This window comes from Ambystoma mexicanum, chromosome 11 (assembly GCF_040938575.1).
Source record: "Ambystoma mexicanum isolate Mex_15411 chromosome 11, UKY_AmexF1_1, whole genome shotgun sequence".
In the NCBI taxonomy this organism is placed as follows: domain Eukaryota; kingdom Metazoa; phylum Chordata; class Amphibia; order Caudata; family Ambystomatidae; genus Ambystoma; species Ambystoma mexicanum.
In genome coordinates this window covers 1442866975-1442894533 of record NC_090934.1, presented here as the reverse complement: position 1 = coordinate 1442894533, position 27559 = coordinate 1442866975, and the positions used below count along the sequence as shown (strand labels likewise).

At 46.5% G+C, this 27559-nt stretch overlaps 1 protein-coding gene across 1 annotated transcript in view; it reads right to left on the bottom strand.

The window, feature by feature from the left end:
* The window catches only part of LOC138505161 (uncharacterized), a 159339-nt gene that overhangs the window by 21965 nt on the left and 109815 nt on the right, over positions 1-27559 (bottom strand). Inside the window, exons 2-4 of the mRNA XM_069625434.1 lie at positions 19976-20133; positions 13042-13241; positions 8565-8592 (exon numbers count right to left, since the gene is read on the bottom strand). Of these exons, the coding sequence (XP_069481535.1) occupies positions 8565-8592; positions 13042-13241; positions 19976-20133 (386 nt within the window). The remainder of the gene's footprint in view (positions 1-8564; positions 8593-13041; positions 13242-19975; positions 20134-27559) is intronic.

Sequence of the window (27559 nt, the reverse complement as noted above, 5' to 3'; positions counted from 1 at the left end):
AACTACCACACCCCACTGCACCTCCCCTCCCATCAGAAGGTAGGCACTAAATCATTAAGTCACTAATGACCCATCATTAGCGGTTGCGTGTGCTACATTCTGATTGGATGTCTCTTGGCTGCAGGGGGAACTTAACAGCTCTTTATTTTAGTGCAGCAGCCTTGATTGTGGTCCTGTGTGTGTGCTGTGTGTGCAGACACAGCACTGTAGACAGAATAGAGAAAGTGGCCACGCTGAGGTGGGGGAAAGGATAAAAGGGTGGCCAGGATTTCAGAGGTGGGGCCCACCTCCTCATACACCCCCCTCCCCCCCGGTGACACCAGTGCTCTTGCCTTATCATCACAATTTGTGTTTGAAGTGCCAGCCAGTGTTTTTCAAAGCAGTGTTCTGAGAGTTAATGATTTAATCGGAGCTGTAAACGCTGTACTGGTGAAATAAAAATGCTTCAACCAGGTCTGCCTTCAGCCATACCACGTATAAGCACTATCCGTGCCCTTCAATGAAGTCCTGCTAAAAACAAGCATTGGCTACGCCAACAGTTTTGGCTTGTGTATAGGTATTAGGCATTTGCCAGGCATTGCTATTATATGCCCAGGGACTCACACGATTTTGCAGCGAGGGAGGGAGGAAGGAAGGAAGGAAGGAAGGAAGGAAGGAAGGAAGGAAGGAAGGAAGGAAGGAAGGAAGGAAGGAAGGAAGGAAGGAAGGAAGGAAGGAAGGAAGGAAGGAAGGAAGGAAGGAAGGAAGGAAGGAAGGAAGGAAGGAAGGAAGGAAGGAAGGAAGGAAGGAAGGAAGGAAGGAAGGAAGGAAGGAAGGAAGGAAGGAAGGAAGGAAGGAAGGAAGGAAGGAAGGAAGGAGTAGGGAGGGAGGGGTGCAGGGAGGGAGTAAGGGGGTGGTGGGAGGGAGGAAGCGACGGAGGGAAGGAATAATCGTGCCAGAATTGGATGCCAGTTTTGATCATCTGATATACTCCCATTTATTGGGTCAATCTTGCTGAGGGAATCTATTAACTGTTGCTGCCAACAACATGATGGAAACTGCTTGAGGGAGCGGCACGGCTGGGCTGATGGCTGAGCAATGACACCTCCAGGTATCGAAATAATGAACTCTCTAGTCTACAATTTGTCAAAAGAAGCATCATATCTCAAGCCAAGAAGGCTTGCTTCGCGATATATATAAAATACTTCCATCGACCCAAGCTGATCGGCAGGGCTCGAGGATCAAAGGTTACTGAGCCATGGAGAACTCCATAGCCTAATCCAACATAATTCAATCTTGAGCTTATTGTGATAGGCCACTCACTGGTGAATGGGCTAACTCAAGAGCAGGTGGTGCAGATGACGGACGATTAGGAATTCCCAATGGTCTCTGAAGAGACTGGCTTTCGTTTTTCTCCAATAGGTATTCCTTTGTAGCACCCCAAATGTCTCTGGCAAACAGAGTTTTAGAGACTCCCTGGGCTTTGATTAGACGGTATTCACTCCGTGTTTTCTTGTCTTACACAGGATAAAGTAGCCAGGGAGAATAGCTCAGTGACAATGCAGTTGCCTTGGAAACAAGACATTGCAGAGCAGCACTGGTTCCTTACCTGGTCCTGCTGAACTCCCCGCGCAAAATAATATATATATATATATATATATATATATATTTATTTTTTCAAATGGAAGTGTCTGAAACAGCTTTCCAGAACCTATTCAGAGGGAGGTGTTTCATTGGCAGGCATCTCAGTAGACCGCATAGAGTGGTTCCTTCAGGTGGGCCAAATTAGAGGTTCTTTTAGTATGCAGATGCTTAGATCAAGGAAAGATCAACATTCGGCAAAAAATCATCGAGATCAATCAGACGACAGCTTCAGGGATCAAAGATGTGATACTCGGGTGCTTAGGGTTAATTGTGGATCAGCAAGCCCTCCTACAAAAACATGCATGCAAAATAAGAGGAAATAGAAGACATCATTATTGCATAGTGGTATGCTCGAAGGTGAAATCAGAACGAAAGAAAGAAAGAAAGAAAGAAAGAGAAAAAGAAAGAAAGAAAGAAAGAAAGAAAGAAAGAAAGAGAAGGAAGGAAAGAAAGAAAGAAAGAAAGAAAGAAAGAAAGAAAGAAAGAAAGAAAGAAAGAAAGAAAGAAAGGAAGGAAGGAAGGAAGGAAGGAAGGAAGGAAAGAAAGAAAGAAAGAAAGAAAGAAAGAAAGAAAGAAAGAAAGAAAGAAGGAAAGAAAGAAAGAAAGAAAGAAAGAAAGAAAGAACAAGATATACTTTAAAAAAAATGTGCACCTGAGCCTGCAGACAATTTTGTTTGCAAATGTGCCTTGGTGTCACAGCTTGGACACAGTTATCAGTGACGTGCACTGTAGTGCAGTGCCTGGCATCCCTAGCTATTTATATATTGTATATCAAAGTGACAAGAGTTCATGCTCGTTGCCATCAGGAATGCTGCACCACACCATACTGTGAACACAGCTGTAGTGTTTCCTGCACACCAATCAGAATGAATGCTCTGCATCAATGAACCAATGTCCCTGTGCCCTCTTCTCCCTCAGTTCACCAGGGGTGAAAGATCATATATACTGCATAAAACTAGAAAAAAAGAACTACCAATCAAGTACCAAGCAGGTGAGTACCATACGGCGCATTCTGTTGTACATAGCTGTTGATTAGCACCCGGCACCGAGTGTTGCATAAGACTCCCCGAGTCGGACGCCTATGCTCAGATCTTCGGTCATGTGTCGTTTTTTCGAAAACGACACATGACCGAAGATGCCCAAAGAGACAGTAACATACATGGGATTACCTGGGCTCTTGTGAAGAAGTGTATTGCTCTTGCGCTTTAGGGTGGGTAGCCCTTTTAGGGATGATACCAGGTCTGATCTTCATATGTTTTTCCCCTTCTGTAATGATGCACCAAGATGGAAAGCAATGGTTTGGAGGGTTGCTTAGAGCAATACCAGTGGTTATGATTGATCGAAAACCTTCCATTCATCATTCTTAAGTGTTATCCAAGCACCCAGTGACAATTCTTTCCAAATAGAAATACAAGAAATGATGTCTTCAAAACATATGGGCCCCCTCACGAGTTGGGCGGTTTTCCTGAGGTAATACCGCAGGGATACCACTGGGGCTATTAGAATTACCACCAAACCCCCTGGGGCTATTAGCGCGGATCATGGGTTTGGCAGAACGGTAATTCCCCATTCCCCATTGGGCCCAATGGGTAATTTTCGGCGCTACTACCGATGGCGGTATTAACGCGCAGTAATACCGCCAGATATCGGCAAATTTGCAGCAGATTTACACCAAGCTCTGAGCTGGGGGTAAATCCTGCCTAACCCGTGATTTAGCAGACCCTTAAATGCCACAGTAAGAGCGTTACCCCCGCATTTAAGGGTTACTGCCAAACTCGTGATGAGGCAGACTGTTTATTAAAAGTCAGGGACATCAATTATTATGATTACTATTATCATTATTATTATTATTATTATTATTATTATTATTATTATTATTATTATTATTGTACTTGTTGTCCACAGACTTAGCTTTGAGAGTCGCTAAGAACCCATCAGTGACCATCCTAGTAGGAGGTGATGTGAATGCTAGTTGCATGGATTGCAGTTTGGGAAGGGTGGTATGTACTTACAGAATAGCGGGACAAACAGTAGGGCTGAAACAATGACATCTGCTTGCGTTTGGTGGGAATTTGTTTTGGACCTGGAGTTGTGCCTAATGAAAGAGGAGATTGCCGAGGCGGCGTCCCATCAAGGACCTGGCGTGATGGGAATACATCATGAACCTTTGATTATTTTTTCCTGAGTTCCCTGCCGCTTGCTGGTGTCATTTTAAGGGTGTCAGATTGTATGGAATATAGTGATAATGCGATCCTGAGTGCTTTTATTCCTACTATGAAGTGTAATCTGAGTGAAAAGGATAAGATGGGGGGAGGTGCAGGTGAATAGCGGGCTTAATCAGAATGGGTGGGATTTAAGGGCAATTACTAGTTATAGGGGAAACCCTCTGATGGATCATGAATGTATAACTGATGATGTGGTGCATTGGATAACTTTGATTACCAATACATGTTTGTTTTCGAGAAACTTAAGCACAGTAGGCTTGGGAGGATAGCTCAGGGGCAACGTGCTCACCTGTTCGATCCCCAGGTCCGCGCTTAGGAACCTCTGGGTATTAAGTGTGTTATAAATAACCAATCATATCAGTAAACCTGGAGGGTAATCAATCACACCCCAATGATCGTGTTAATAGAGAAAGGGAAATAGTATTGCTGCAAGCAATACAGAGGGTCAACTGTTCAGCCTTGAGCCCCGGGAACAAGGTATGGGAGATGAAATGTTTGAATAATTGACTGGATAAAATGTCTTCATAGATCAGTAAGAAATAAGTCATGGCAAGAACTTTACATGGTAACCAAGAAGCGGGTCAGTAAAATGTTTTGGAACATCTTTAACAAAATGAGCAATTTGTCGAGGAATGCGCTTGGACGCTGTATTGATGGTGTGGAATGGGTTGGTTTCCTGTGTAATAAATGTAAGGTCTTGGAACATTAAAGCCAACGTCCAGGCATGCTTTGACCCTGGAATTTAGTAAAAGGGCCTTGTTGGGATTATCCTGGGCCTTAAAACATCTTGGGCACCAGACCAGTCAGGGTCTCCAATAAGTAATGAGGGCCAATCTGGAAAGGTGGGCTGTCATTTTGGGGCGACTGTTTAGAATGATGATTGAAAGTAACAGCATTCCGTTCTCCTGCAAATAGCCCCATATCATCCCAGTGAGTAACAAAGGGACTCGAGGAGAGCCTGGTAATATAGGTTACTTTCACTCCTCGATGTGGCAAGTACAATTTTTATAACACTGCTTCTCCAAATCACAACTTGGTGGATTGAGGACAACCTTATTTTGAACCGCTTCCAAACAGGGTTCCGGAGAAGCATGTCGACGACTGGCCATATGATCGGGAGGATAGCTCAGGGGCAACGTGCTCGCCTTGGAAGTAAGACGGCACGGAGCAACGCAGGTTCGATTCCTGGGTCTGCGCTTAGAAACCTCTGGGTATTAAGCTCGTTATAAATAACCTCTCATATCATATATGCTTAGTGAATGGTTTGATTCAGCAGGCGAGAAGAAAATCGGCACCCCCATTGTACGTGCTGTTGTTGACTTTGCCTCTGCATTTGATGTTATGGACCGGACTAAATTAGAACTGCTGCATATTCCAGGACACCTGCTGCGTACGTGGCAACTGCTGCACGAGAACAACCTGAAGAGGATAAGATTTAGAGGGTAATTCATAGAATTCGGCGCACAAGTGGCGCAAGCGGCTGGCGCACAGAGTGCGCGTGCGGCAGTCTGCGCCTGATGCGTGCGCCAAAACCCATTTAGGTGCACAGCGTATTCATGGATTCATACATCCATAAGCAGCCATGGTGCAGAATGGCGCAGCGACCCTGCAGCAGCGCCAGTTATGCCCCCAACCTCGCACCGTGCGCCAAAACCATCGCACAAATACAGTACATGGCGCAAAGGCCAGTGGACCAGCATACAGCCCCCCAACCAAGAAAACGTGTGTAAAACTCCCTCAGACCCCTCAGAATACACGTACCCCGCTCTCGCCATCGAAAATGCGTGTAAAACTTCCCGCGCCTCCCTCGGAATACACGTACCCTGCTCGCGCCATCGAAAATGCATGTAAAACTCCCCGCACACCCCCGGAATACATGTAACCCGCTCGCGTCAGGCCAATCACGTGTAAAACTTCACACGCACCCCTCGGAATACACGTAGCTATTTAAATGTGCACTCCCATTGAAAGTTGCATTTAGCCTGCTACTACACTGTATTTTGATAGTTGCATCTAGCCTGTCACTACACTGTATTCTTCTGATAGTTGCATTTAGCTATTTAAATGTGTACTGCCATTGAAAGTTGCATTTAGCCTGCTACTATTTTGTATCTTGATAGTTGCATGTAGCTATTTAAATGTGTACTCCCATTGAAAGTTGCATTTAGCCTGCTACTACACTGTATTTTGATAGTTGCATCTAGCCTGTCACTACACTGTATTCTTCTGATAGTTGCATTTAGCTATTTAAATGTGTACTGCCATTGAAAGTTGCATTTAGCCTGCTACTATTTTGTATTTTGATAGATGCATTTAGCCTGCCACTACACTGTATTTTGAAAGTTGCATTTAGCCTGTCACTACACTGTATTTTGAGAGTTGCATTTAGCCTGTCACTACACTGTATTTTGAGAGTTGCATTTAGCCTGTCACTACACTGTATTTTGAGAGTTGCATTTAGCCTGCCACTACACTGTATTTTGATAGTTGCATTTAGCCTGTCACTACACTGTATTTTGATAGTTGCATTTAGCCTGCCACTACACTGTATTTTGATAGTTGCATTTAGCCTGTCACTACACTGTATTTTGAAAGTTGCATTTAGCCTGTCACTACACTGTATTTTGAGAGTTGCATTTAGCCTGTCACTACACTGTATTTTGATAGTTGCATTTAGCCTGCCACTACACTGTATTTTGATAGCTGCATTTAGCCTGCCACTACATTGTATTTTGATAGTTGCATTTAGCCTGTCACTACACTGTGTTTTGATAGTTGCATTTAGCCTGCCACTACACTGTATTTTGATAGATGCATTTAGCCTGCCACTACACTGTATTTTGAGAGTTGCATTTAGCCTGTCACTACACTGTATTTTGAGAGTTGCATTTAGCCTGTCACTACACTGTATTTTGATTTTCGCATGTATCCATCTATGTGGTATCTAGTAGCCACTCGCCCTCCTTTTGACTGTTGCATACTCATCCCAGATCAGCCTCGCCATTTGATTTCCACACCCCACTTACGGCCAACAAAATGTACCTACCAGGCATCTACTCAGTACTGCTGAGAGTCATTCTCCACCTTATTAATTCTTCCAGTGCTCCCAGCTTTACTGTTAGCTTGGCCTCCATAGGCACCATTCCATTACCCTCCATTATGCCCTACATCACAACCACTCTGCCCCACTCCTTCATAACATGTAGCCTCCCTGCGAGAAATACCAGACTATGTGCCAGACTACCTAAACTATACGAGCCTCGAGCCAGGGATGCCATCCAGTCTAAACTGACTAACCGCTCCCCAACTATGCATACAATCACTCTCACCAACCCTCCTTTGGAAAGGCCCAAGCATAGCCCAACCAATACTATGACCAAACATAAGGCTCACAACACAGACTCCAGTCCTACCCACACCAAAAGTACAGTCTCGCCCATAAGAGGCGTCCTAATCAATGCGCGCTCTATAGTAGCCCAGGCCACAGACATAGCAGACCTCATTCTAGCAGAAGATCTAGATTTCATAGCCATTACCGAGTCGTGGGTCCATGCAGCCGCAGGCCCAGCCCTCTCGCTAGCCATCCCTGATGACTACACCATCCTCCGAGTGGATAGAACAGAATCTAGAGGTGGTGGCCTGGCCATAATTGCCAAAACACACCTCAACATTAGACTTGCCTCCTCTAACCACCTCCCATCTTGTGAATCACTCACAGCTAAACTGCCTACTGCCAATTCCCAAACCATATCCATTCACCTAGTCTACAGACCTCCTGGACCCTTAGGTTCTTTCGAGGAAGACCTATCCACCATCCTCACCAATAACCTAAAAAATACCTCCCGCTGCCTCATCCTAGGGGACTTCAACTTAGGCCTTAAAAACCCCAAAGACCCCCAGGCCACCCTCATCAACAATACACTGTCAGAACTAGGCAGAGTGTCCACCCCCACCCACAACAAAAGAAGAACCCTGGACTGGGTAGCAGACCATAACTGTGTGGCCTCCATCACCGCAAACTCCCCTCAACCATGGTCTGACCACCCTCTCCTTTCCTTTCCCCTCGAAGCCTCAAGCCCCATCACCAATAACGTGCTAGCCTCAGCCATCCCTATGAGAAGCAAGAAAAATATCACAGTGGAAAAACTGATCCCCCTCATCCTCCCGACTCTAAACCAACTCCCAGCTACCTCCAACCCCCACAACCTCGTAGAAGGTTACAACAAAATCATGCGCTCAGCCCTACACTCTATTGCACCGCTAAAACTAAGAAAATGCAAGCCGAAAAAACACCTGAACTCCTGGTTCTCTACTCACCTTAAAGCTCTTAGATTAGAGAAACTCAAAAAGCAACAAGCCTGGAGACAATCACCCACAGACAATAACAAGCTGATTCTCAATAAAAATAACTTCCACTTACAAAAAAGAAATCATAGCCGCTAAACAAGAGTCTTACAACCAGAAAATAACACAAGCCAATTCTAGTACCAAAGAATTATTCACTATCATTAAAGAGCAGGAAACACCTGTCTTAATCCCAGACACATGCGTAAAAGACAAACAATGGTGCACCAATGTCCAAAATGCCTTTTCCAACAAAGTAGCAGGCCTACAAATTAAAATTAACAATAAGAAAGAATCCATAACTAAATTGACTAACTCCTCTAACACTGCCCCGCTGCCCACACCCCAACACCCTTTACCCAACCCACTTACCAGCTTCAGCTTTTCCAAAGTCTCCATCCTAGAAGTGGAAAAAATCATTCTCAGCCTTAAACTATCAAACTGCCAGGGCGACCCTTGCCCTTCACAAATCATTAAAGATGCGGCAAGAGACCTCTCACCATTCATTACCAAACTCATTAACGCCTCCTTTTCTTCAGGTACCATCCCCAGCAACCTTAAAGAGTCCTGGGCCCTCCCTCTTCTCAAAAAACCCTCTCTCGACCCTTCTATACCCACCAATTACAGGCCCGTTATCACCGTCCCATTCTTGCTCAAAATATTAGACAAGACAGCATACCAACAAATACAAAAATACCTCGAACAAAACCATCTCCTGGGTATCCGGCAATCAGGCTTTAGACCCCAACATGGGACAGAAACGACCTTTACCGATCTGAAGGCTCAAATTGACACCGTGAGAGACAATGGGAAAACTGCCTTACTGCTCCTCTTAGACCTCTTGGCAGCATTCGATCTAGTAGATCACAAAATTCTATGCAACCACTTGGACTCAGCTGCCCACTTCTCCCAAGAAGCCATCGGCTGGATTGAGTCCTTCCTAAGTAACAGATCTATGCGTGTCTTCTCCACCTCAGCCGTCGCCGACCCCATCCCCATCACATGTGGAGTCCCTCAGGGATCTTGTGTCTCCCCCACACTGTACAACGTGTTCACGAAGCCCCTGTTTGATGATCTCGATGGCCTGGGTATCACCTATACTAATTATGCCGATGATACCCAGATCCTCATCCCACTGATGGGAGATTACAACCATGATTTGGCCTTGGTGAACAGGGTGTACCTTATAATCCAGTCATGGATGGCCTCTCACAGTCTATGCCTGAATGATGACAAGACGGAACTCATCATCATCGGTTCCACCCCCAACGTAACCAAATTGGATCACAAATACCCCAGCTTCATTATTGATGGGAACCCGATCAAGGTAGCCAAAGAAGTGAAAACATTAGAAATATACAGTGACTCCTCCCTCTCCTTCCACAAACAGGTTAGCTCCATGGCATCCTCCACAGCCTACACATGTAAGCTAATAAGAGCAGCCAAACCCTTCCTATCCTCACAGAGTTGCATCACTCTAGCCAGAGCCTTTGTACTATCAAAATTGGACTACTGCAATGCCCTCTACGTAGGAGGGAACAAACAGGTTACTAACAAAATCCAGACGCTGCAAAACAATGCTCTCAGAGCAGCGCTCAGCAACCCCAAGAGAGAACATATTTCCAACATCAGGAGAACCCATAACTGGCTCACCACTACAGACAAAATCCTGCTAAAAGTAGCCTTCCTAACACACAAATGCCTCAACAATGCTGCCCCCGCTACTTAGTCGACAGAATAAGTAGATACACCCCTAACAGACCCACCAGAACTTCAAATGCAAATCTGCTCACAGTTCTCAGGTTCAAACGAACCAAAATGGGCGGCAACAGCTTCCAGGTGAAAGGAGCCCAACGCTGGAACTCCCTACCGCCTTCCTTAAGGACACCTCAATCCTACACCCACTTTAGATGTAACTACATCCAGTGGAAAAAAAACAATGTCCGTTAATTGACTGTCTAACTTACCTTGCCTCTGTAAACTATGTAAATATGTATACCTGTAAATTGTATATCACTGCTTCTATCGCAACTGTTTCAACAAATGCACTCACTGTAATTACTGTACAGCACTGTAACTAAGCTGAGAATAATCTTGTTTGCTCCTGCGCCCTCTTACCCTCGGGTCTGGCACGCAATATAAATTAATAAACATAAACAAACATAAACAAACAACGTACACCGCTCGCGCCAGGCCTATCGCGTGTGAAACTCCACGCGCACCCCCGGAATACATGTACCCCGCTCGCGCCAGGCCAATCGCATGTAAAACTTCACACGCACCCCTCGGAATACACGTACCCCGCTCGTGCCAGCGAAAACACATTGAAAAGTCCCCCCTGTGGAGTGGGCTGCCTGCTGGAATGCCCAGGGGTGATGGGCTGCCTGCGGGGCATGCCCAGGGGTGATGGGCTGCCTGCGGGGCATGGGGAGGGTGGATGGGCTGCCTGCGGGTATTCCGGGGGTGTGCGTGGAGTTTCACACGAGATAGGCCTGGCACGAGCAGGGTACGTGTATTTCGAAGGGTGCATATGAAGTTTTACATGCGATTTGGCAGTGTGTTCCCTCCCGGATGTGCCGCCACCCCCTCCCTATGCCCCACAGGCAGCCAACACCAACGCGGACCACCCCACACCCCTGGGCATGCCCCGCATGCAGCCCATCACACCTGGGCATGCCCCACAGGCAGGCCACATGGCACCATGGACTGGGGAGCCCCGACACATGTCCCCCACCCAATGTGACGGGCACCTGCCAGCAGGCCCCGACTCATGTCCCCGGACCACCCACCCACCAGTGACAGTCACCTGCCAGCCCCAACTCATGTCCCCCACCCACCCACCAGTGATGGGCACCTACCAGCAGGCCCTGACTCATGTCCCCCAGTGACAGGCACCTGCCAGCAGGCCCCAACTCATGTCCCCCGGCCACCCACCCACCAGTGACGGGCACCTGCCAGCAGGCCCCGACTCATGTCCCCCACCCACCCACCAGTGATGGGCACCTGCCAGCAGGCCCCGACTCATGTCCCCAACCCACCCACCAGTGACAGGCACCTGCCAGCAGGCCCCGACTCATGCCCCCCACCCACCCACCAGTGATGGGCACCTGCCAGCAGGCCCCGACACATGGCCCACCAGACAACATGTCCTAACAAAACAGACCCATGGCCCTAATGCCAACCCAAATCCCCCTGCCCCCCAGTACAAGCACACAACCATCCACTGCACCGACTCCATGCCACGAGAGTCTCAAAAGAACCAGTATGGCCATGCATGAGTGTACAACAGAGCCACACAGTGGCAACACATGATAATGCTCATAGAGAGATGCACAAAACCAATGACAGTACACCACACCAATAATGAAGGTATATGAAATGTATTGAAAAAGGTAATGAAATAACAAAATGAAAAATCAAACGTGCAATTAAGAAATAATGAAAGGAAAAAAATGAAAAGAAAGAATTTAAATCTAAAAAAAAAGTCCACAACAGGAAACTAGAAAAGTTGTCCATTGCCATTGGCCATGTAAAGTACATTAAAAAAAATAAAAACCATTGATCCATGGAAAGTTCAAATAACGAAAGTATGTACAAGTCTTGAACTATTTAAAATGCAGGTCCAAAGGGTCCATGATCCCAAAAGAAAAGGAAACCTACCAAAAAACCTATAACAAAAACTATATACATAAAGTGGAGCAATGTCCATGAACTCCAAAAACAAATACTAAACAAAATAAACCCAACCCTAAAGAACTATGTACAAAGGTGGCGGGCAAGTCCTATGGCTCACTCTTCGATGTTCCAGCCCAGGACATCATTGAACTCCTCTTCAATGTCCTGGAGACGGGCCTCTCCCCTGGACTCGAGGGCTCACAGGGATGCAGTCATGGCCTCCTCCAACTCCCTGCGAGTTGCCTCGAGGCACTCAGCCCGCTTCAATGCCCTGCGCATGGAGTTCTCCGCTCTGACCATAGTGAGCCATGCCTCCTCCGCCCGCCGCCGCTCCGCATCTATCTACTGGCCCAACCGCTGCCACACGGAAGACACTCACAATCCAGGGTCCTCCTGCCGATGCCTGCCCCTGTGAAGTTGATGGCCCGAGCCATCATCGCTCCCACCTTGAGCCTGTCGATGCCTGCACATCCTCTTCTTGCTGGGGTCCAGTTTCTGGGGTGGCCACCCCTGCTGGACCTCCGACTCCCTGCTGTGGCAGAGATGTGTCCTCCACCAGCCTGGCCGCTGGCTTAGGGGCAGCTCCACAGGGTGCCCAGGTAATATTTGGGCAGGAAGATGGCACAGAGGATGACTGGAGCATAGGGGGTGCAGTTGAGGAGGGGGTCGGTAGAAGATCCAGCAATCGGAGGAACACAGTGCCGGTGACCTGTCCTAGTAGGCCGACGCAGTCAATGAGGTATTCGAAATGACGTGCATTCTCCTCATGAGAACTCTGCACCTCATCCCGAATACCCCGTTGACGCAACGCCACCCCAGCTAGGACAGGCTCAATGCTGTCACGGATTGTCACGTCCGCAAGGAGAGGAAGGCCAGTTGTTGTACGCGCATCCCCTCCCTGACAACGGGTCTGGACGAAAGCATTCCTGCTGGTGCGGGACGATGCAGTCACAGGATCGGGGACAGGATTAGGCACAGGCACCTCCATGGCAGCCTGTGCTGCCTCCAGTCCCTGCCCCTAGACTGCACCACTAGCATCAGTGATATCCCCCCCCCCTCCAGGCCCCGTGCGTGGGCCTTCCAGGGCCTCCTCCTCAACCGAACCCACCACCAACCTGGATGACTCTGTGCCATCTTCCTCCATAGGCCCCTGTGTGGGCTCAGCTGCCCCTACTGCTGCCGAGGAGTCCACCTCCAACCTCCGCCTCTTGGACCTCTCCTCGGCAGGTGTGGCCATGGACGCGGCACCAGACTCCTCATTCCCGGAAGAGATGACAACGTGGGAGGAGAGCTGGGCCTTGCGTCTCTGGCTGGCAGTGGGATCCCTACCTCTGTGCTCCACAGCACTGTCTCCGCCGTCTTCATCAGTGGACGCTGCAGACAGGGAGAGACAGAACACAGGCATCAGGGCACTGTACAATGGTCGGATCCACATGTGACAGTTGCACATGAGTGGCAGTGTAAAACTTAACAGATGGCATCAGACTCCGCAACACTCATATCATTTGAACCGACACACATGCACAAATTGACAGGAATCGTGCAGCAGGCAGCAACATCCATACACACACACCAGCATGAACATCTGAAGGTTGGCATGATGTTACAAGCAACACGGGGAGTGCCTAACACATGCACACACGCCAACAGACAGACATGTATCTGTACATATCCACCACCTGTCACAGTGCAATCATCGGCAACTATGTCACATCTGCCAATTGGGTTCCTACATGTCAGTGTCACATGCATCCATGGCGTTTCACAGTCACACACATGTCAAACACACACATGTATGCCGTGCACGTACATGAAGGTGGAACCAGTATCCATGTGTCACACCCCAACCATGCCACACTACATACACAGAAATGCCAACATGTGTGCATCTCCACATGCAGTTGTGCATCATACTTTCAAACACATACACCATTGATGTGCATCACACATGACAGGACTCACATGCAGCACGGTCATGTCTCTGCACATACACATCCATACATGGGCCTTTTTGGACATATGTCCAAGCTACACACTCCTGGCACACCTCAACATGCACTGCGTCCAATAAGTACGCATGAACACTTACCGCTCGACTCCGGAATGCGTTCCAGGACCCTCATGTTGTCGGTGTAAGGTGGTAAGGTGGACCTGGCGCCTCATTGCACCCGCTGCTGCCAAGAGGCGCCGGGCCTTCCTGAGGGTCCTGGACCTGAAGTCCTCCCAGCGCTTCCGGACGTGTTGTATGTCATGGGCTGCCCCCCCTCCATGTTGATGGCAGCCACAATGTCCTTCCAGATCCCCTCACACCCATCCTTGTCGGTGTGTCTTTTTCCGTAGAGGGCATCATAATGCAGCAGGACTTCCTCCACCAGGGTACCAACTTCTGCGGCCTTGAAGCTTGTAGCCCTCTGCCTCTCTGGCTGGGGGTCGACAGTGGTCTCTGATGGTGTTTGCCCTGACATGGCAACCCCTGAGGCAGGTGTGAGTGGGCGACTGGTTCCTGGTGTTAGGCTGTGCAGCGATTGAACTTCAGTCAGGAGTCTTCTGTTCCAGTAGGGGTGGTCACAGCTACTGGACCCCTGCAGATGGCTGACGTGCAGGCACCAAATAGCAGGGCATCTGGCCAGCAGGCAAGCAGGCAGCAGTAGATGGTTGGTGGGAGTCGGCTCGGGGCTCTGTGAGGCAGGAAAATGTCCTTCTGGGCAGGAGCATGGTCTTCCATGTGTTGTCGCGTGGCCAGCTTGATACGGAGTGATTTGGCACGTGAAAAAACAGCACGTCAGTGTCTAATTCGGGGAAAGGCCCCTAGCACGTAAGCGCATCTGTGACGTAACATGCACGGGCGTTCCCCTCATCACGGGTGCATAGTGATTCAGCACGTGAAAAACAGCACGTCCACGTGTTAATGCATGTGATTCGAGGAAAGGGCCTAAGCGCATAAGTGACATGACGCGTGCGGGCGTTTCCCTCAACACGGTTTAAAGGTGAGTGGGGCCAGCAATTCGCTGTACGTGCCTTTCGGAGAGACCGACGCGTGTGTTGCTACTTCTGGTTGTTCCACGCGCCATCACAACTTCACAGCGGTTCAAGGACCTATCTCTTCTTTTGGCGGGGGTAGTGGCTATGCGTGTTTTTCATTATCATACTAGCCAGATGGTGAGTCGCGCATGCTAATTTTCCCACTGCTAGTGCCCCTGTGTATCGCATACCCGTTTTCGAGGTCATAGTAGCCTGCATGTCCCATGCGTATGTGTTTTTTGGGTCCCTGGGTGCCACCGCTTACTGCGGGAGGTTAATCCCACACACGTGGGTTACCGGGGTTGCGTGCACGGCTTTACTGCAGTTTTGGGGTGCCTGAGCATTCCGTGACCAATCACTTTATCACCAGGGTCACATACAGCCTTGCAGGTGCGCAGGGGTGCTGTTATCGTCTTGTATCCCACTACTACATCTGTCCCAGCACTACTCCATCTGTGCCATGGTTGAGAGGCCACGAAAGGTGAGAGGCGCCTCAGCTGCGCGCACTCCATGTGGCGGGCGTGGGCAGGGACGTGGCCGGGATGACCAGGGAGTAGGGGGACTCCACAGTGTCCAGGGTGGCTGCAGAGGGGGAAGAGGCAGGGGTGCGCCACTTCGGCACAATGTTGTGCCTCGTGTTGGTGCAGTCATGCCACCACCTCCTGTAGTTACAGAAGATGCAGCTCTTGCATCTGGCACTGGCGCCCATGTGACCCGGCAGTCTGCTCTTAGAAACCTCTGGCTATTAAGCACGTTATAAATAACCCATCATGTCAGGTCATTCGCAAAAAGTAAAACATTTATATTCCAATGCCTTGATGTGGGAGCGCAGCAGCAACGATTTTAGTTTTCTCCATCAGACATCTAAAGTGTCATGGATTTAAGGAAGACTAGTTGCTTCTATTGGCTGCCTTTTAGTCAGGGTCGGACTGGGCCGTAAAATTGTCTCGGGCACTAATGAAGAAGTGGCCCACGGTTGCTTTATTTGATCAAATGTGATGTAAATTGTGCATTTTAAAGAATATTTATTCTGCAAAACTGGCCAACACCAGCATTTTGAGTTTTTTGGTTGTGCGGTGGGCCTACTGCCCTGTAGGCCAGTCCTAGCCCGGTTTTATTATGTTTCACTCTTTTTAATTCCAGTCGATGCTTTTATTTTCATGGTGTGGTGCCAGCCAGCTCTTCGTGACTCTCTGGCAGACAGCAGGCCGTGCTACACAAATAATGTTTCGCCTAATCAGCGAGGCCATATTTCAAGATAAGTGTACTCTCGCGATGGCAACAGGAGTAGCCAGGAACACGAGCAATCTGTCCAAGCCCATGCGAGCAGCGAGGGAAATCCAGTATCAAGGCCACGCTCCACCCTGCCAGCCAATCCGCACACGAGTCCGGGGCACGTAATGGCCTGTGGTGGGGGGCGCGGGGCCGAGCGCGCTCTCCCCCAGACAGTGACAAATGGCGCCCACACGAAATGAAGGGCTTTCATAAAGAGAGGTATTCAGGCTGTCCCTGGCCGGAATTCACCAACCGGGGACACAAAAAACCGAGGCTAACCTGCCGCGGTGCGAAGACAATGGGGACGGCCAGCGTGCAGCTTCTACTTAAGACGCCTGCTTTAATTACGCGAGATCCGGGTCCCTCTGATCCCAGTTCCTTTGTTCCGCCCTCGGGTAGAGGGGATCCAAATGCTTGGACTGGTGCTAATTGAGCTGGGTCGCAGCTCCATCCTGGCAGGAGGAAATAGAAGGAAGAGTTGTGCTGACTGAACGTTTTCTGGTGTTTGCTGGCATCGAGGCGTTGGCATCGCTTCACAGGGCGCCCCATGGGTCCCGTTGTTGTCAGATGAGTCGGCAATAGCCACGAGTCAGGCAGGGTCCTGGGTAGATCAGGCCAATGGCGCAAATCAGTTTCTATTCCTATAGCCGGTCCGATAGCACAGCGAGTAGAGCGCTCGCTTTGACATCTGTGCAGTGCCTGCTGATGCAGCCTTTCATCCTTCCGAGGTCGATAAACGAGAGCACCACACACCGTGGGTAATAATAAGCAGCGCTCAGATACCTGAGGGTTCAAAGCGCTATATATATGCTAAATTATTATTATAAAGTGAGGGACTGTCTTGGCTTCAGTGAAACACAAATGTGAACGCTTTTGGGGCACACATGAATCAAGATAGGCCTTAGAAGCACAGTGACAACCTACAGAGAGAGGCCGCCCCTTAACTCACTACCCTGTGCAAGAATCTGCTATTGTACCGAACCCCTTCTTTTCCCCCACCCAATATTCTGTGTATAAATGAATAATTGTACCTACTTCTAATTGTAATTTCTACTGCGACATATCCTGTAACCAACTAAGTTTCTAAGTATTCTACGCTGTGATACCTCTGGGTCTGGGCGTATAACAAATGCTATAAATAAATAAATAAAATAAAGAGAGTAAGAGGTTCACCGGGGGATGTTCACGGAGGAAAACCCAATGCAATCCACGGACTCCCATGGGGACACTATAGAAACCATGGATCAATATGGCCTTAAAAAACAGGATCCAGACACAGCTGAAAACTCAAGACTCTGACCTAATTTCAGGTGATCAGCCTCTGTTCTGGGAAAAGGCAGCAGCAGATATTCTGGGACCTCGGCAGGCACACCACCTTTCTAGGATGGTCTTCTGGAACAGGGTGCCGTCACTAGCATTTTTACACTGTAGCTGCAAACTAGAATTTCTTTGAGCAGATGATAACATGCACAGGGAACTGGGAGGGGTCCACTTTAAAGGGCCTAGATGCCTCCGGGCTATGTGCGCTATACAAATGACCAATACATGTAATAAATCCATAAACTTTCATTGATACTTAGCTGGGGCACTTAGCAAAATATTGCAGTGCAGCATTGCAGCCAAGGAATAGTCCCTAGCCAGTTCCTACCTTACGGATTTAGAATTCAAATTACATTATATAGCTTGTGATCACAAACACATAAACGAGCATGCAGGGTAGCTTTAATGGTTTCCAGGCCATATAGTTTTTAATATGTATATTCTTTTTTCACGTGCTGATATATTTATGGAATCTCTATAGAGCATATGTGCCAGGAGGCAGCAGTCTCAGAGCATTTTCCCGAAAATAATGGAAAATGTACAAGCATTCTTGTTATTCTGTGCGCCCAGCTACCCAAGGGTTTTCGGGTGCCCTATAAATAAACAAACAAACATAACAATGGGCCTGATTCGCAGAAGTGTTTGATAATGGTGCAATCCCATAGGAAAACGTTCTGTGGACCAGGCCCTATAAGCGGGGGAAGGGAAAGGGGAAGCACTGACCACCGATGCAAGCCTTGCCTGCAACTAAGTTGCAAGGTTACGTGATGATGTCCATACACGAAATGAATCTACAGTAAGGCGCGTCTTGGGCAACGCGAGATCCTTTTTTACACTGGTTTACACAGTTTGGAATATCTTGCTGTTGGCTGCCCGGCAGGAAGTCAACCCACGTCAATTTTGTAAACATTTGAAGACCTTCTTGTTTACATAAAAGCCAGTGCCGATGCCACTTCCTCTGCCCTGTCCTTCATGGGTCGTCTTTTAGTCTCTGTGTGCGCCCTGATGCCTGTGGGCTTTGGCGCGGTATAAACAAATAAATAAAAGAAAAGAAATATGACAATAAGATAATAAATTAATAATTAATTCAAATATCCCTCTCCTCGCTGCTTGGATGCCGCAAGCCGTATCTAGTGATAACAGCGAATTAGGATTAACTAACAACTTTTTAAACGACCTTAAATTAACCAAAAATATCTATATTTTATTTGAGATATATATGGGAGCTGAAGTAAGGGAATAAAACGGGTTGGGAGGGTATGGTGGTGAGGTTATGGACCTAGGTAAAAGGGGGGCTTTTGGGAGGGACCCCAACAAATTAAAAATGCAATTTAAAAAAAATGATATTTTTCGTTATTTTATGGTTGTGAAAAAAGTGTTTGTTATTCCTGTTTTTGTTATAGTGACTTGGAACCGCCAGTAGCCCCTCTATCATCTAGAAGCAGGCACTTAAATCAGCAGTGCCCCATAAGTGGAGAAAGACTTAATCCACAGGGCGGCTTTCAGGGCCTTGGGGGGGGGTACCAGTTGTAACACTCTTAATTCAACCACTAGAAGGCATTAGATGACACGCAGAGCAATATCCTGCATCTGCATAAAGAGGGTGGTCAAGATACTTGGGTCTGTAGCAGGGGGAAATGCAAGATGCACATTATGACAATAAATGTCCATACTTTACATAAGCAACTCCAAAAGTATATGAAGTCACAGCAGGCGATTCCGGCAGTGTTCTCGAAGTTTACACCGACTTGGAATAAGAAAGAATGCGCGCAATAATCCAGTTTTTCGCAGTATACCTTCGATTGTTGTGTTGTTTTTGGGATTCCAGTTAACCACCCCTTTTGCATTTAGTATGTGCCGTGAAAATGACATCAGTGAAATCCATACAGTACTTGTCACAGAAGTAACGCAACATTGCAATAGAGGATTATTCCAATCAGGGGCCACATTACAGAAATGTTGCACCGGTGCAAGTGCAAAATTGCACAGTTTTAGGACTAGGGCAACCTTTGCCCTACTGCTATTACCATTCCATATTAGCTCTACGGCTAACTTTGCACCAATCTGGCACCAATTATTTTTGCGCTAGGTTAAACTTTGCCCTAGTGCTAAAACAGTGCAACTTTGCACTTGCACCGGTGCAAAGTTTCTCGTAAGCTGTCTCATGATGAGCTATTTACACCATATGAGTAGGCTGGGAGAGACGCATACAAGAGCATGCAGTCAACATGAAGAGCAAACATTCCACATTCAGGAGTCCACCTCAACTAAAACCGACCTGGCTCATTGCTGTAGAAAATTAATTCTAACAAAAAGATAGTCAGTAAATAAAATAGAGGGCTCAACAAGCAAGAAACAACACATAAAAGGGTCAATTAGAAAGGAAACATGTATTTATTGTGTACCAGCTGAAATACACAGGACAACAGACGTTGATTACATGTTTTACACTTTCCTTTTCCGCTCTGTGTCAGATTGAGGAAGACTTTTACATTGGATTCCTATAGAATCCGCCTGCTTTTTCACGGTGTAACAGTCAGAGAGATTCAGCAGGAATTCATTGGCTAGCATGAAAATACGTTTGTGGTGCTTTGAAGCCGTGCTGAGATGTGCGACAGACACAGGTGGTATGTTGCATGCCTTCACTAGACTTCAGAACAAAAAGAAAACCCAATGAATTGCAAAAAAAGGAGAAAATGCAGGTGTAAATGGTGACCACGTATTTTCACACTTTTATTTCTTCCAATCTGGGGGATTTAGAAAATGACTGCCATTACATTTACTACATTTTAGATATTCTGCCAAGCATCAGCGAATTACTTTGTTACATATTACATGAAAACACACCTTTCTTTAATCAAATACATATCATTTCATAATTTCTCCTTCTTGTCATGATGTATTCCATTCTACAAATCATTATGTTCACATAGGGAGAAAACAACACTTTCCTAAAAGTTGCTGCTCAATTCAGCAAAGCATACATTCTCTCAGTTTCAGTTGCGTCTCCATTTACACACTAAGTGTGAATCTTTCAACATACAACACACTGCAGAATGTAAACATTGCACTACCTAATATATAGAAAGGTGTTATCTTGCAATTCAGGGAAATTTAACTTACAAGAAACCCTAAAATAATAGGTATACACCAATTGTCTGTCACTATCATCAGTGCTCAACACGTATTTTATTTTAATATACACACAAACCAGTGACTACATAACCACAGATATCCACTTACCTTCTGCAGGCCAAATATGCCTTTTGCAACATAGTACTTTAGATGAATTGCTGCAATGGGATTCATTGTAGGTTGGGTGTCTTCCAATTCCAACTTGACATGCACATATGTAAATGCATATAGAACAAACCTACATACCCTACATACATTTAACATCCCAATGTGAATCACTGGCCAGCAATTTTTTTTCTCCCAGATTCCTTAACTAAGATCAATATCCATGCCATATGATCCAGCCCAGCTGGACTGGGACTCTCACTTCCGTTGTGGACATGAGGTATGAGTAGAGATATTCCGCACTTCTATTGGTATAGAGGTAATTCCAAGTCGATGCCCTCCGTGATACATGGACACAGGCAACTTTAACGTCCCCAAAAGCTGTTGGACACCAAAAACGAAGGAGTAGATGAAGAACACAAGATACCTTTTTATTCTCCTTATTGATCAGTGTTTAATGGGAATGATATTATAGTGGTGGGTACATACATATTGTAAAAAACTGCCCAAAACAATTAGGGATTATTGTGACCGAGGGAGAAAGCTTTTCCCATGGGGAATGACTTATTTAGGAGATTACCTATAGGGGTGAAATGCCTAGTGGACCCAGGAGGCGAGGTACCCAATCCAAGTTTTAAAAGGTGGTTCAACACATGAGCACCCCAGGGATTTCATTTGGGGGTCGTGGTTGTGACCCCTGCTGTTTCCCTTACTACCCTACCTTTTTTGTATTTTTTTTTAAACTGGCTTCTACTAGTAGCCTATGGGTATTTTCTAAGGTCCATTGGGACATTGGGCAGGCGAACATTGAACTATCCCATTTGGTGTTGAAATGTATATCATATTACAGTGATATCATAACCATATTTTTCTTAGCTATACAGTGCTTTTAACGAAAAACAAATAACGAATATCTTTTTCAGTGAAAAATAATTTAAAAAATGTTGAATTTTTGATTCAAGGTTCATATGGGGGGTGGGGGTGGGGTAAGGGATTAAAAAGGGTGAGGGATTGGGGGGTAATAACGCTGGGAAAACGGGGGGTTTGGGGGCACCCTCACCCCCAAATAAAAAAAAGAAAACATTTCAAAATGATTTCATTCTTTTTCTTTCACTGAAAACATTTTTATTTGTGTATTTGTTATAAAGACATGGAACCTTTTCTTGGTGTGCTGAGGAACAATGCTATGTGACACCACTGCTTGTTTTGTCAAGGGGTGAAAGGTCGTGTGCCATCATTTCCACTACCCCTGGCATTTTGGTGAAATGACGTGCCTGGAGCACCCTCGTTAATGGAATGCAGTGGCTCTATCCATATTGTCTGTAGAACTATATATCCATAAGATTTTACTATAATTCTGATTAAAGAACTGGGGATGAAAGTAGAGGCGCTGTTGAGTCTCCAAGAATCCCCCTGGAGCATTAGCATGAAATTCAAACTTAGATGTTACCCTCAATAGCTCAGGTATTAAAAAAAAATAATAATAGGATGATAATTCAGCATTCATATAGCGCTATGAACCCTCAGGTATCTGAGCGCTGCTTATTATTACTCACGTGTGTGGTGCTCACTTACCGACCTCGGAAGGATGAAATGCTGAATTTGGCCTTGTCCCTGGATTCGAACCTGCGTCAGCAGGCTCAGCATAGATGTCAGAGCGGGTGCTCTACTCGCTGTGCTATCGGACCTAGAAATTTACACCAATTTCATTATTTTTTTTATTTTTGTCCCTTTGTTGTTTTCAGATGAGCGGGCTAACAAAAGCACCTTGGAGTGGACTGTTGCCAGAGTAACAAATTGATGCTTTGAATGTTCGACGGTTGCTTTGCCTAACATAAAGGCAGTTGACAGGTGGTTATTTTTGCTCATATATCTTTCTTTTATTGTGCATTCAGACAATCCGTTCACAAATAATAACACACATTTCAAAACATCAATGTACTTCACCTGGTTCCAATAAAGTACAGACAACCTGCCTGACTCAGCCTACCTGGAGCAATGACTATTTTGACTTTTCTGCAATTACAGTAAGAGAAGGATGTACTTGGGTTTTGCTGGCCAAACATCCATGGGCTCAGGTTTGACAAATCCCACCGCACAAGCACTCCAGAAGTTTGTAAAGTCTCTGTGAAATGCATTATGGGGTGTGTAGTCCAAAATAAATTACATTGTCAAGAAGCAGCTAGTATTTTCCATTAACTATAGGCCACTATTGGCCATTTCAGGAAATTTTAGGGCATAACTTCACATTTTTCAAAAAAGATATTGAACTTCGCATTTAAACCTCTACACTAGCATGCTTGACACATGAAGTGTATATAAATGTCTATACGCTTAAAGGACTGCATTGAGTGCCTCCTCTGCAGGATAGTAGCTAAGGTGTTATGGCTAACAACTTGTGCACATCCAGTGAAGTTGTGTCTAGGTCCACACCACAGAGAGGGGAAAGGTGGACTTGGTTTGCATCTAGACTTATCTGCGATAGGGAAAAGTAAGTAAATCAATGGGTGACTGCTCTTTGAGGTCTAGTTTCCTATGATGGCAAAAGGAACAGGATTTTTCAGCCAATATTCCAAATGTCAGTTATAAGTACTGTAGAGAATAAGGACATTCATCACATGCTGTGGGTCCTCCAGACTTCCACTCATTGCCTGTATTGTGAGAATAACCTTTTGCACAGTGTGGCCACCACCACAGCTTCTGCCCAGTGCTAAAGGAAATCCAGTGGACTTCCTGGAGATGTACAAAGCCTTAGGATTGGTCAGGTATTACCAATCATCAATGAGGTGCATCTCAAAAAGGTGCTCATTAAACCAGATTTTTTTCCAGACTGATCCCTCAGCTCTTAAAGCTCAACAAAAAGGTCACACAGTCTCTGTATCTGAAGCATTCATGAGTAGTTAGCATCAGCGAGGCTTATGCACCAATGCCACACCACGTGTAGGGATAAAATATGTTATCCTCAGATTAATAATAGAAAACCTAATTTACCTAACTGTTTAGCTAGAAAAGAGAAGCATTGCTCGGGAGGATAGCTCAGCGGCAACGTGCTCGCCTTGGAAGCAAGAAGACATGGAGCAACACAGGTTCGATCCCCGGGTCCGAGCTTCGAAACCTCTGGATGTTAAGTGTGTTATAAAGAACCTATCATGCCATGTCATGTCATTGCAGTGGTGGTTGGTGTCATAGATGGCCTAAAGAGCACTCCAAATCCCAGAGATGTTTCAAGGGTATTTAATGACTTATTACGCAGAGTATTATGGCGATTCCTCAATCTCTCGTCTAGTCAAAGTATCTTCCTCCCCGGCCCTGGCAGCTCTATTCCAGGGGTTAGTATATGGAACTCATCCCCAGCTATCTATACTCTACCTTGCTTTCAATGAGGTCATAAAGCTAATCACTTTCTCTACCTTTCCTCCCTGTAGAACTTTCTAAGTTGAGCCTACACTAACCGGGATGTTAGTTCGAATGGCGATCTAGGATTGTGCTTTAAACACAATTAAGCCCCACTCTGTCTTCTTCCTCTCATGCTCTGATGTTCCATTCCCTTTCACATCCTCCCTCAAACTCTGCCCCTCCTATGCTAGTACTCCTGCCTTCTTTACCTCCAATGTCTCTTGCTTGTCTGCTACCTTCTGCCTCCACTCCACCCTGCTCTTTGACTTTCAATGTATACTGTGTATACATCTCTGTGTACAAATACCTGTGTATATAACTATGTATATTGTCATTCTTTGCTGTCAATGCATCCTGTAACTACTTGGAATGTGTAACTGTAACTTGTAAGCTTAAAGTATTCTTGAACACGCGCCCGGATACCCTCGTGTCTGGCGCGCGCTATAAGTAAATAAACAAAAAAACAAACACGCATTCACCACACAGTACCACTTGCTCTCACCAATCAATACCTCACCTTTTCTTTCAACCAACTCCACACTCCAGTCCACCATGCTCCGTCCTACTGGTCTCATGGACGGCCATTTTCTCCTCCTCGGACCTCACTTGAACAACCTGCAACTTTGTAATTCCGGCCCCTCATCTTAGTCTCCCCCTCCTTCTCCCATTGGACTTCTGGCCCTGACTAATCTATTCCTGTTACAAAAGTCAATGGTTACAGATAGGGGTCTAAGTCTCATCCCCTTTCTTCTGTATCGATAGCAGCCCACATTGCGCAATGTTCAAAATCATGTTACGGGCCGTGTAGTGGTGCAGTTCAAATTAGACGAGCAGCGTCCTTGTTTGAATATGAAAGACGCTCTTTTGCACGTCCATGTTGCCTTATCTGTATAAGTGCTGGCACGGGTGTCAGCAGAATGCACGCAGAAGGTCTCAGGAAGTGGGGCACAGCATACCCGGTGCCAAGAAAGCCTCTCCAGTGTCTCGTTTGCTTTCTCTCTCTCAGTGGTCTTGGGTGTTGGTTGACTGGAATATGCTGGTGTTAGGCACTGTTGAGGCGTTGTCTGGTGTGCGGTCTGGCCAGACTTTGGCTTCCTCTTGAATGGGTCTGCAAGCAAGAGAAATAAACTTACCAGCATGCTTCTCCAGGGCTATGGGGAGATCCAAGGTGGTACAGCCAAGAAGCATACAGGCACTTGGGAAAGGGATAGGACTGGGGCCCTTCCAACTTTCAACTTTCCTGCCTGGAGTAGGGATGGCATTGGCTTCCTCCCTGATAGGCATCTCACCCCAGGCTGAGAGCAGTTACAACAACCTCTTGACAAGATAATATTACTGACCTTGTAACACCCCAGTTTATAGTGACTTTTTCAAATGCCATATTTTCGAAATGCCATTTTGTCGGCACACAATTGCCGAAAAAATAAATGTTGAATGTTTTTTTAAAAAAAACATTTTTTTGAAATGGGGGGTTACCCCACCAACCCCCTGTTTTTTTTACTTAAGAAACAAACAAAAAACATATAAAATTAAAAATAATGCATTCGAAAAAAAATGTTGGGCAAATTGTTTTCGACACAATGGTATTTTGAAAATATGTTTTCGAAAATATAACCGGATACCTAACACCCCGTCACCCTTTCCGTCCAGTCCTCCTCATTTATTCTGTGGGCCGCTAGCTATCTGGGGATATTGATATAAAAAAATCTACCACCAGTCTGCCCCTGCACTTAGTCTCCCCTGACCCCCCTTCCTTGCACTTGCCCTACCGGGCTCCATTGCCCTGAACTAGCCTGGCTGGGCCTACACCCCTAGAGCCCATCAAGTCTGTTCCTCGCACTTAGCTCGTGGACCTTCTGTTCCCCTGCACTCTTTGCTGCCCATTGGCACTTGTCCTCATGGCCTCCCCCTAGCACTGACCTAACTCATGGCACATCCTCTCGCCACCCTCCCCCCGGACCACTTGTTACTGTACTTGCATGATCCGAATAACACAAGGCCTAGTAGGACTGTTTTGGGGGGCGTGGAGTAATTCATACCAGTCCCCCTCACCTCTCCTCGTCTTGTTGTTCCTTGAAATACCATTTGTTGTATAGGTGAATTATAAATACCCAATACATAAATATATATGCTTGTTTGGCCTTGACTCAACCTGAAATGACTAATGTTGTAGGGCCAAGACCCACCTCAGTATGTGAGGTTTGGTGTTCTTATTCCTTGCCATCCAGACTAAGGGGTCGTGATCAGTGACAACTTTGATTCCTCTCCCTTTTAGAGGGTACCTTAAACTAAACACCTCTCATTTTACAGCATTGGTCTGGCACCTTTTCCTCCTCTGACCTCACCCAAACAAACCATAACTTACTACTTCTTGTCCCTCTTCTTATCCTCCTCCTTCTTACATTGGCCTTCTGGCTTTGACCAATCTGACCCTGTCTTCCCTGTCTCGGAGGTGGTACTACAGTCAATGTTTACAAACAAATTCCTCACCCCATTCCTCCGTGCTTGGCCACTGTGCTATATCAACAACAGCCCACATTGCAAATCAGGTAGCTGATAGTCCTTGATTGAATATGAAAGCTCTCCGTGGCATGTCAGTGTTGCCTTGACTGTACTAGTGCCGACGCAGGTGTCAGCGCACCATGTCTCATCCCTGGTGGCTGCACAAGCTCTCTGGTATATCATTCGCCTTCTCTCTTTCTCGGTGGTCTCATCTTCTGGGTGACTGGAATCCGCTGCCGTGAGGCTCTGGTGGGTTGCTCTTGGGTGGATGGTCTGCCCATTCTTCAGCTTCCCCTGGAATGGGTATGCAACACTGAGAGAGAAACTGGCCAGCATGCTTCTCCAGAGGTATGGGATGACCCAAGGTGGTACAGCCAAGAAATATAAACGCACTTGAGGAGGGGATAGGAACTGGGGCCTCTCAATGACCACCTTCCCCCTCTGGGCTAGGATAGGTTCTGGCTTCCACTCTGGTAGGCCTCCCACCCTAGGGGTCTCTGCCCCCCTTGACAATGTCAGACCACTGACCTTCTTACTTGTCAATATGTCATGGCCGAGGTTAACCCACTCTGATAGCAGCATGTTAACCTGAAATGTTTAATAATGTGAAAGCAAGACACCTAATGACATTTCACCAACCCAGAGGTGATATTTTACACTATATCCTATGTACAATAAGTTTGCACACTGTGAATGAATGCCCTAATTCTTTATATTATCAGAGCTCCACGAGCTACCTACGCCTCAATAGGTCCATTCCACACAATTGGAGTGGGGCTTAAGAAATAGCACAGCCAAAGGTGTTCCCTATGTTTTTACAAATGATTTAGGAACAAATCCAAATGGCAAAGATGCATGCACCATTGAAAAGCAAACATGAAACATACTAATAAGGTTTCAAGAGCTCTTTGCTAGAGACCCAAGATGACTGTGTGCCC